This window comes from Chaetodon trifascialis, chromosome 3 (assembly GCF_039877785.1).
Source record: "Chaetodon trifascialis isolate fChaTrf1 chromosome 3, fChaTrf1.hap1, whole genome shotgun sequence".
In the NCBI taxonomy this organism is placed as follows: Eukaryota; Metazoa; Chordata; class Actinopteri; order Chaetodontiformes; family Chaetodontidae; genus Chaetodon; species Chaetodon trifascialis.
Genome location: NC_092058.1, coordinates 11,919,328 through 11,931,146, shown reverse-complemented (window position 1 = coordinate 11,931,146; position 11,819 = coordinate 11,919,328). Strand labels below are relative to the sequence as shown.

At 39.5% G+C, this 11,819-nt stretch overlaps 1 protein-coding gene across 1 annotated transcript in view; it reads right to left on the bottom strand.

Moving 5' to 3' along the window:
- Nucleotides 1-9,583, bottom strand: part of atg7 (ATG7 autophagy related 7 homolog (S. cerevisiae)) — a 60,914-nt gene extending 51,331 nt beyond the window's left edge. The window contains exons 1-9 of the mRNA XM_070959318.1: nt 9,083-9,583; nt 7,313-7,524; nt 7,106-7,160; nt 6,017-6,134; nt 5,817-5,894; nt 5,251-5,367; nt 3,831-3,977; nt 3,495-3,583; nt 644-765 (exon numbers count right to left, since the gene is read on the bottom strand). Of these exons, the coding sequence (XP_070815419.1) occupies nt 644-765; nt 3,495-3,583; nt 3,831-3,977; nt 5,251-5,367; nt 5,817-5,894; nt 6,017-6,134; nt 7,106-7,160; nt 7,313-7,484 (898 nt within the window). The 5' untranslated portion in view covers nt 7,485-7,524; nt 9,083-9,583. The remainder of the gene's footprint in view (nt 1-643; nt 766-3,494; nt 3,584-3,830; nt 3,978-5,250; nt 5,368-5,816; nt 5,895-6,016; nt 6,135-7,105; nt 7,161-7,312; nt 7,525-9,082) is intronic.
- Nucleotides 9,584-11,819: the final 2,236 nt, after the last annotated feature.

The window sequence follows — 11,819 nt, the reverse complement described above, 5'->3', positions numbered from 1 at the left end:
ATATATATATATATATATATATATATATATATATATATATATATATATATATAAATACACGCTCTGAGCGTTAATTAAACCCAAAGACGTGCTGAAGACGTAGACTGAGGTAAACAAAGACACCTCATCTGAACTCAACAAGACCCTTCACAGATCACAGAGCTACCCCCTCTCCCACCTGCTATTACAATTTAAATTACTTTCATCCCTTATTCGACAGATAAAGGAATAATGCAGAAGCTGTGTGAGATTAGTGCAGCTTGAAAAGGAAGCAGATAGACTCCGTGGAGAGTAGAGTAAGACTCAGGGTTCATATCAGTTACAAGAACAAAGGCATGCACAGACAGACACATACTGCTACGAGTGCACACACACACAGTTGTGTTTACATCACTTTTGGGAACATTACATAGATTTTCATTCATTTCCTGAAGACTTACCGTAACCACAACCATGCCTCGCCTCACCCGAACCCTTATCTTTAACCTTAACCTAAATCTTAAAATGTAATGATTTATGTAATGGGGACTTGCATTTTATCCTCATAAGGAAGAAAAGTCCCTACATTGCGACTATGTAAAACAGATTTATGCACACATTGTGAGTAATACAAGTACACATACACACACAAAATGGAGATTACCTGAGTTGATGGGAAGCTCGGGCAGCTTGATTTGGAAGATGAGACTGTGCTGAATGGAGCGACTTCCCTGCAGAGTTCTGTCCCTGAAACACAGCACGTCCACCGTGTCCATCCTAGAGCCCCTGGCGCAAAAGTCAAACAATGAAAATAACACAGGCGTCGTGAACGGAGTACAGATTAGTAGCCATAAAGTGGACATTAGAAATGAAAAAAACAGTACTCTCTCACATAACAGTGAAATAAAACACAAATGAGCACTAATAACAACATAATCTACACATGCTAACACGTCTCCCCATATATGGTACTAAATAACCACAGTCAGATTATGCAATCAGTCCACTGAAACAACTGAATAAACGAGACATTGTGGCTATGCTGTAATTCTATCTTCGCCCATTTAAGCCAGTATCAACAGTTTATGTTTAACGCTGGGAGAACGTGCAGTCAAGCAGAAGATTGATGGGGTTTGTATTGGAAAAAAACTGCCTCTGACCACAGAGCATGAAAGCTAAACGCTCTGAAGGTATTTGCTGCTGATAAGCCACTGGCATCTCAGGACAGTATTGCTAAAGCAGCCTCGCTGGGAGTTCCTTGTTTAAATGAAAAATAATTATGAAATGAAGATATTTTTGTGCCAGGAAAAACTGAGCGTGAGCAAAGACGACTGAACTTGGATCACGGATGATTACGCAGTCTGATGACGTGATGTGGAAACGTTTTTCATTCCTTTTCGGACATTATTAAGATGAACTGGGAGAGATTAGTCCTTGCTTGCTCGTTTAAGATTAGTAATCCATCACGGTTATCATCAAAATCAAGTTACTGGTCTGTGGTGAATCCATCCGCACTTCCTGCTTCATCTTAACTTTGAATGCAGAACAAACATTTCTTTAAAATCTGTCGATAACGGCTTCACTGTTGATGCTTCGAGAGTACAAAACAGCCTTCCAGCTGATTTGAGGATCTATTTTCTTAAGAATAAGCTCAAAACAAATTTGTACAGTTTAGCTTTTCCTTGTCCTCTGTCTGCGTATGTACGTGTGTCGTCTGTCTTCGAATGAGCTTAATGAAAATAGACGTCTGTAAAACATGTTTCATTAAGTATAATTGATTGTATAAAACATCCAAGAACACTGTTATGGTACAACAGTGGCTGAAATAAAGACGTCTTGGCTGTGTATTCCAGAGAAACATCCCCTAATTTGGGTTGAAACAAGATAACCGTAAATGCTAATACGGGATGTGGACGGTAATAAGCTCTTGAAGTGCAGCCTTGTTTATAATCAAGAGTACATTTCATCTGTAAGCCTGTTGCCTGCTAAATTTGACGCAAACAGAGAACCGTTTTAGGCACCGTAGATAAGAAAGCTCTTCCATCATTTACTAACATTGTCGTTTCATTTATGCTTTCCTATTATCGCACCGGCCATTTGAAATTGTTTCCCACTTGCTATCTCAGAACACAGTTTAACCCACGGTCTTTATTTTCCGTCATTTGATGCTGAGCTGGAAGTCTGGAAGTTCTGTCTTATCTTTATTATTATTATTATTATTATCAAGTGGGGTTTAGTCTCCTTCTTTGTTGCGAAGATTTGAGCCGCATTTCTATCCTTACCTTATCATTACTAACTTTTGATTGGCAGAACAGAGGCCACGTACACATGTTCAACGGATGTTCAATATTATTATTGAAAAGATACAGTAGGTGAGAAATAGAGCATTCGATGGCTCGCTAAAAGCTTTACGAGATTCAGGAGTTTCAAGATCCTGCAAATACACTGCATGCCAAGTTTGTGTGTTTGCACCTCTGGTGTCCACAGACAGCAGCTGGTGTGTGTGTGTGTGTGTGTGTGTGTGTGTGTGTGTGTGTGTGTGTGTGTGTGTGTGCATGTGCCACAGATGGGTCTCGCATGAGTTATTAAACCAGTCACTGTAGTTCACCCAGACTGCGACACTGCATGGTCTATTTCACAAAAGATAACATGCATCCATTAGGAAGCCTAGCAACAAAGGAGCACAGCGCCCTCATAACACACATGTAACTTTGTGGAAAAACTTCTCTTTTTGAGGTAATTGGGGGTAATATTGGAAATCTTGAGGTGGATAAAATAGTCTCAGCAGCTTGCATTGAAGTCCTCACTGTGAAATGTCTACAGACAAGGATGACTACATCAGTGCAATGTATGGAAAGTCTGTGAGGAATGCGATGCTGAACAAAATGAACCCTGTTAAACAGAAAAACAGCTTTGTAAACAAGTCGCATAATCTTAACAGCGGCAGTCATGCCCTGCAAGCCAGTGCTGGCATCTAGGAACAAGTGTAATTCATCAAGTTTATCTCAACCTGGCTAAACTCTTATGACAACACAGTGGCCACACAACAGCCAGACGGTTATTTTTTTCAGTCTGAGTGTCACAGGAAACTTTGATTTTTGACTTCATGTAACACTCTGGAAGTTCAGATCAGGCATCTTCACTCACACCGATGTTTGTTTCCCACAAGTGAGAGACAGGAAATTAGTTAAGCACTGATTTCCTGCCTTTGACTTTGTCGTTCTGTGCCAAATGAAGTGTAACATTGGAAGATGGAAACTGTGTGTGTTCACAAACACAGCATGTGTTTTGTGTTTTGAAATGCACAATGAGGACATACGAGTCCTCTAGTGAACTTCCTCATCTTTCCCAGCATGCACGAGCACACACACACACACACACACACACACACACACTCACACACACACACACACACACACACACACACACACACACACACACACACACACACACACACACACACACACACACACACACACACACACACACACACACACACACAGAAGCGGGCTTACCATCGGTTAGCTATGAGGACCAGCAGATTTCTGAGAGGCCAGCCCGGATGTTGAGACAGAGTACACGGATCATAGACACCCACAGTGACCTAAAAAACCAAACAAGGAGTGTTTACATTACTAAAGTGTGAGTGTGTGTGAAGGAGTATAATATAACAATTGAAACTGATGGTAGGAATGAGCCACAAAAAGCTCTTTTTAATACCTCTGCACAGAACAATCTTACACTACTTCAATCTTTGAACATTTTCTTAGACAATTTTTGCCACACGAATAAAACACAGCTGCTTTAAAAGATCAAAAATAAAAAAAAACTAAAACAAACTGAAGTAGTACCTTCTTAGCACCAGTGAAGAATGTATCCCAGTCCCCAAGTGGAGCCATCTGAACTGTGTCACCTGTGTACTTCATTAGGAAGTAAGGAACCGCAGTGGTCCCTCTTTTGATACATAGACCATCATAGGCCTCCTGCAAGGCTGCGATCTGAGATTAGAAATAATTAGACGTCAGCAATAATCATAGAAACCTTTGTACTGTGTACTTTACACTCCGAGCTCACCCCGGATGTCTGGCCGCCACCTTATGGATGAAAATCATTTTAACTGCTTGTATCCACAATCTCATTCTTTCAGTGGGCCCACCACCACATTAACAGGATAAATCTGACATATTTTACTGTCAGCGCGACATCGATAAAAAAGATTTTATGGCACTCATTACACAGATAACTCTCGCTGTTAGTGATTAGTGACTGTTAGTGGCGACATATATGGTAATTGTTTAGTGTGTCTATTCACTCGTACTGCCTGTCAGACAACCTCCTGAACCTCACTCTCAAGCTACTATCATTAAAAATCATTTCTGCTTTACAGAATAAGTCTAATTTGTGCATATTTTACAAATTATAATGAGCTTCAAATCGAGACAGAAGGTCTTTTAAGGTGGCAGTTGCCTCAAAGTGGAAAATTCAAGTCAGAACAGGATCTGTTCGACATTAATCACGATATGACTGGTCACCCTGACAAAAATCTGTAGCCTTTGCTAGCATCTGCTGAAGTTGCGCAAGCATTTCTAAAAGTCTGCCAGAGAAACTGAAGTGAAGTGAAGTATAGAGATTCTGGCTTCGCTTAAGTGTTGAACTGATTAAACTTTGTCAAGTTGGAAAATCATCTTGTAGCTCATGAACTGCTGTTATAAACTCTCAAGGTGTTAAATAACATCAATATTTCAGGTCGACATAGAAAAAGAGAACAGAAAGAGAAACGGGGAAGATGGAGAAATTGCCATCGCTGTGGTCTGCAGCAGTTGGCCTCACACTGTTCATGAGTCATTCTGACTCCCTCTTAATGAGGACTTTTTCATTCCTTCAATCAGCAAACCTGAGAAGTGACGATGCATTTCACTTCATTACGCTTTTCTGTAACCTGCTTTAGTTTCAGAAAGCACAGGCAGATTTAAAGAATGCTGTTAGGAGCTGAATCAAGAACTGCAACCATTTCAACCATTATGGGGCAAGAAAAGAAGAAATGGGAATAATATTTGCATTTCAGGGCCAACATATGCCAGTAGAAACCACCGGAGAACAGCGTGTACTCTGAACATCATGCAGTGGTTTATGTAGTTTTAATATTTTTATGTCAAAACTTTGAAAACTCTGAATTTAGGGAAGGGAATGAGGTGAGGCACCTATGACGTCAAAGTGCACTGGCCAAAATACTAATGCCAGTGGTTGTATAATAATGTCTGAAAAGCCAACCTGTTTTGCTGAGAAAACTTGGTCTAGGACAGAAGGCTGCTGGACAATCTTGATTCCCTCTGGGAAACACAGAGCGGGGAAGCAGAACCAGTAGTAGAAATGGTACTTCTTCAAATCCTGAAAAAAAGACGGCCAAAGTCAAAAGCCAGCATCTGCGACGGTATGGCGGTGTGTTAGTGCCCATGGGTGACTTGCACACCTGTGAAGGCACCATTAATGCTGAAAGGTAGACACAGGCTTTGGAGCAACACATGCTGCCATCCAGATGATGTCTATTTCGGGGACGTCTCTGCTTATTTCAGCCTCCAGACCTTTCCCACATTAGAAATGTGTGGTGCATTATGAAGGGAAAAATACAACAACAGATACCCACCCAGACTGCTGAGCAACTGAGTTTGTATATTGTATATTTGGGAAAAGAATTTGACTTTCAGTTGAACGTAAGTTGAAAGGGATTTGCAAATCACTGCATTCTGTGTTCATTTGTGTTTTACACACACATTGCAAGTTTTCTGGAATCAGGGCTGTAGAGCGAACACGTTTCATAAGATCCTGTTTATACGCACAGCAAAGGTCAGCAGAATGAATCTGCAGAGGATGGACGGGTCCTTCAACGCAGCCCCAGACTGTATAGCATCCCAAATCTATAAACCAACAGGAAATGAAAAAAATGCATTCATTGAAGCATTTAATTCGTGACCATTTCTGACATCTGTACGTGAATATGTGTGCGTGAGTGAGGACATTTCCTCTGGATGTCTTCTACCTCTTTGGCCTCTTTCTCCAGCAAAGCCTTCTTATCGGTGGTCTTAAAGGCATCAAGCGTATTGGTGTTATACAGCGTTCCAATAGCTGGACAGCAGCGGGCTGGCGTCGGACCATCCCTACCAGCAAAACACATCAGACCTTTGCATTAAAGCGTAGGCATGAAATCCAACTGTACTGCTTTGTGTGCAACATGCTATATTTTATAAACATGAACACAGTTGTTTTGGTGGAGACTTTAAACCTACACTGACCTGGCTGATAAACTCTAAAAGTCATTCATTAATCCACAACAATGAAAACTCCTCTCCACCTGAATAAATACTGTTTAAAAGCTCAAAAAGGGAAAGCGTAGTAACTGCATTAGCATTAATTTTGTTCCGTGACTAAGACGAGACAATGACAAGACAAAGTCATTAAACACTAAATGTGACTATATCAACGTGCAATATCCAGACCAGGCTAAAAGGTAGTTTAAAAATAAAAAACTTTACCAAAATCTCTTTTTTCATTGACAAAAAAGAGGGGACAAAATACTATAGACAGGTTTTTTTGGGTTTTTTTTTTGTTAATGCCCTGCGATGTGTGAGCATGTGCCAGGAACAGCCGGCAGCACACAACGAGCGCAGTGAGAGACAGTCAGGACTCAGAGCAACTAACATCAACAGTGACAGTGATAACAAAAGGGCCAGGGAGATCGACACGACATGATCTCTGGGCCCAAAAAGATGAATAAGAAACCAAATCTTTGACCCTGTATATAAATTTTATATATAGTTTTTGTATAACTTTACTCGAACTTGATTTTGACATAGAGATGAATAATTCAATGCTGGTTTATTGTCCAACAAATTGAAGAAACAAAATTATGTGAAACGAGCCTATTCATAACTTTCACTGTTCACTGTCAGAGCCTGTAGCAATTACAATTCATTTGAGAGTGGTGGCCGGTACTGAATTGTGTTTTGTTGGTGGCTGAACCATTTTAGTTACATTTGTATTAGCCATCGCCTTTTAAAGACTAAATAACACGAGAATAACTGAGGGTTGGGACAAGGTTTATAAAAGAAACACACAGCTTCATACTTACACTTCAAATGCACTGAATTCCAACGTCAAGCGAGTGGGCAAGCCAAGCGGGTCGCCTGCAGGACAGAGGGACATGTAAATAATGAAATGCCTGTGACACTGCATAAATAACATACTGTCTACATGCTGTATGTCTAGATATGTCAAAAAAAGTGAATAACGAGCAACTGAAGAGCCATCGTCATAATGATTCTGTCCGACCCCTCACCATTATAGTAATATCCTTTGATACATTTAGGGCTCTCGTCCAATCTGTAGTCGTCGAGCTTCTTCTGAGTGAGCTGGTGCCAGAAGCCTGCCTCCAGAGCGCTGCTGAAGGGAGCAAACTGCAGCTTGACGTCTGCAGCGGACGGTGCTGCGTCACTGGTGTCAGATGCCATCACAACTTCACTAACTGGCCGCGCAGCCAAGTACTACGAGCTGTGAAATGAAACAGCTGTGGGTTACAAAACAGTGGCAGGCTCTATAATCTGTCCTGACTTACATTCACTGATGGTATGAAGCTTACACTCACAGTAACAAACAGGCTAAACATAAACACACAATAAAAATCGAATACCATATATGTATAATATTTTGTGAAAATATAATAAAGCATTTGTTCACACACAAAAAATCTTCGGTTCTCTTTCCTTTAAGGGTCATTGTAACTGACAACTATACTACTACTAATAACAATAATATTAATAATAATAATTGTATAATATTGTACACCAGGATTCTCAACTGATTAACTTATTACTCAGAGTTCTGCATCTGATTTTTATTTAAGGTCAGAGGTCCGGTCAACGTCACATCTCTTGTGATTGGACCAGCACGTATTTGAAGCAGACGAGGCTCAGACAGTTAGTGCATATTTATTTCTCACATATTCTTACAGTACATATTCTACATTTATGCTAGCTGTAAAAATTGTGTACAAGACAAAAAACCAGACACATTCTGTATGTTTAGGAGCCGATACCAATTTCTTGGCTGTAACGTTAATGTGTGTACTTGGCAGCAACAACACACAACAGTTTCTCCAGCAGTTGCAATGACAATGATATCAATGACGTTAAACCACATTCATCTGGGATCGCTGTGAATAATCTCCAGCCACACCACAAATTCAATGCCACCAACCATTTACGGAGCAAAACACATTTCAGAATAGAAAATTTTAGACTTCATAGCACATCGTATCATATGCCGTGAAACCATGATATTTTCTGAGATGGTACATAAAATTTACTTTATTTTGACAAATAAATGTTTTAGTCATCATCAATAAGATATTATACCATAAGACAGATATGGCAAGATATGGTAAGACAATGCTTTATTGATCCATGGAGAGAAACACATCATTGAAGACTTCAGCTGGCAAATCAAATATACAATTTCACATTTCTTTGGCCCCTGTGATAATCATTTGACATTAGCTCTAGCATATTTCAGAATAAATTACTCATTACTTAATCTCAAAAGTAATATATGGCTTCGCCTATAATAGATACAAGCTTACTATACAATTGCTATGCCACCTGATAACATCTAACACGACTGACGTCAACATTTTGACATATTTTCGCTGTTTATATAAACTAGAAATGCAACGAGTCTTATGTTATTGGGATCATTTTTGATTGGCAAAAACTTCGCACCAAGACCTCTAACTCGTCGACACTTTAAAGGTCTTCTTTAGTATTTCAGGTAAGGTAATGTATGTTCAAATTCCTCATTTATTTATTTATTTATTTTTTCAGGACTTTCACACCTTTCAGTAACATAACAGAGACCACACAGTGGAAGCAGAAGCTTTCACAGCCTCAGCTGCTCTAACATTTATTTACACAGAACGAGCATCTCCAATGACTAAAAATCACAATATTATGACATAAATGCATTGCAAACCAGATAAACTGCGATAACGCTAAACACGCCACACATTACGTTCATTTGTCAAACAGCAACAAGCCCAGCTTTGTACACTTACCAGAAATCCTTACTTCCTGGTCACGTTGATCATGTGATCACGGGGCTTGTCAATAAAGCAATGCACTCTGGGTAGATATCCAGCCAGCTAGCTTAGCTACTACATAAGTCTAAGTCTGTGCTTTATGGTGCATGTACCATTGAGTAAAATATAAAGAACCAAAATACAAACAAGAAGGCGCAAACGATGAAGCAGGAGAAAACTGACAAAAACTTATAGGCGCCGTTTCTTTTCATGTCGGACTGAACGGACACGTACGGTTGTTAAGGGTGCAAGCTACCGAGAACTGACGTTATAGTTTGCAACATCCGTACCAGGTTTAAGCAAGTGAACCCACAAACGAAACGAAGAAGTATTTAAACAGGAAGAGTCCCTAATTTCGGAAATGTGGGAAAGTTGCTACGAGCTCATTTTCACTGCGATGGTCTCCTGTAAATGAGAAAAAGCTCCACCAAGACACGAGACTGTGCGCCAATGAATTAGGGACCGTCTCTAAAGTGTACTGCTGGGAAAAAACGCACGGTTTGAGTTCAAATTCAGGAATGCACGCAAACCCCAGCAGCTTTTACTCTTACTTTTCTAGGCAGTTTAGTTTTTTTTATTTATTTATTTTACGATTAGGAAAGCTATATATAGCTGAGGGCACAAAAAGAAACTCCAAGGACTAGGGCCAAAGGAGGTCATGAAATCTGGAAAATATGTTTTTTTGTATTAATTCGAAACACTTAAATTATACATTCAGTGTATTTTATTTCCCAGCCCACTTAAAATAAAATTTGATAGGGTTAGGGTTACAACCTTTGATTACTTTTTTCTTTTGTTACCTGCAAGTATTCAAATACAAATGTATATATTGATAAAACAAGCAAACAAACAAACAAATTACCATTGGTCTTCTTTTAAACAGCTTTTTAAGTCATGGGATGGGACAGTCCTAATGTAACCACTTTCAACAGCACAGAATATTTGGGTCACACCTACATCGAGCTACAGTAACAGTTGCAAATATTTAACTTAAGTGTCATAAACCACTGAACTTTGTATCTTACAGCTAAAGCATAGGCATACATTTAAGTGTCAGGTGGATTTATGGACTGTTGTTGTGAAATGATGGAATAAAACACTCAGAAACTGATTTACCACTGTGGGCAGTGAATTTACTGAACCTTAACTCGGCCAGGTTCAGTTCAGTGATGTTCTATGAACCACTTTAAGCAGTTAAACAAGGCAACAGATCCTGACAGTGAGCTTCATGAAGGCGGACACTGATATTCCGGTCAAACCTGTTTGTGTTGCTCTCCTTATGCACTTTTTTAAAATGATGGATTTACGTTGCATTCATGAATCAACCACAGGCACAAATTAGTCCTTCTCAGTAGCTTTTGTGTTGTTGATGTGTTTCTAGGTGTAATAAGTGTTAAATTATTAAGGTAAATTATTTTGGTTAGTGTAAGTGTAAGAGTTTCATAATAGTTTTCCTTAGCTGTAATTCACCCTGGTCAGAGCAGTTGTTGAGTCTGAGACATACATTCAGAATATCAAGTTGGACCCCTCTAACCCACTCAAAGCCATATAAATGAAATAAAAAGACAACAATTTGAATAATGTAACATTTCCCTTGGCACATCAAACAGCTGATTGACAGTCTCTTTATCACACTTACCATTGTCCTGTTTTAATTTCTCAGTTTTTTCACTGCCAGTAGAATACCTCCTCTTCATTTTGTGTGATCAAATCGAGGCGCATTCTTCAAACAGACTCGCATAAGTCACATTTCATTAGAATAAAACTGGACCCCTTTAGAGTGGTTTAAAGGTCCGTGTTTTTCATTATTCTACAAGTAAGTGCAAACATCATGTGAGATCAAGCTACTGTACATACAATGTGCTACAGTCACTACACACCACAGAAATCCATGAAAGAGACCACTAGCACACATGTGTAAAGAGACATTTTGAGGGACCATGGATGAATAAAAACTAGAAAAGAGTTCAAAGCTAACACTGACCACTTAGACAAATGCCTCAAACAGTCTCAGTTTGGCGTGCTGTGCAGTTGTCTGCTTAATGAGCGATTCAGTTTTAGGAAAATATGGAAAAACAACTTTAAATCACCCACCATAAATTTAGCACAAATAATGAGGAACACCTCTCCTCCTGCTCAAAGAGTGCAGAAGTCCCCCCTAATTCACTCATTAAAAGCTGAAGTTGATGGCGATAACAATTCCACGAATGACAATTCTGTTTGTCTGGTCAAGGGCACATGTTAGCGGAAGAGCTCGAGCCCCTAGGACCACTATGTTATGCACGTCTGTGCTGCAAGTAATTAAAGTAATAGGGGTTGTATGGTGTAAAAACATTTATATTAATGCCAGCCTGTGGTTTCTTCGCCATAACATGAAGAATGAGACAAGGATATTTATTTCTTCTGCCAGGTAATGTACTACAGCACTGTTAGAGTTGGCATTGAAGTACAGCTGGCGTAAAAAAAAGCTAAGCTAACCGCTCTGACACTTACCAAATTAAATTGTTTTTACAATGGATCTTATTTTGACTGGGCTTTTGGCCTGTATTTCTGGTTTCCACATTTTTTATTACCATTCGTGTTGGTTTTGGCAAATGTGCATGTGCAGGCCCTATTTGTACAACTAACAGTGCTTAGCTTCTATTCTGACCTACAGAGAAGTATTAGATTTATCAGTCAACTGTCACTGTGCTGGTAATGTTTTCACTGTTGC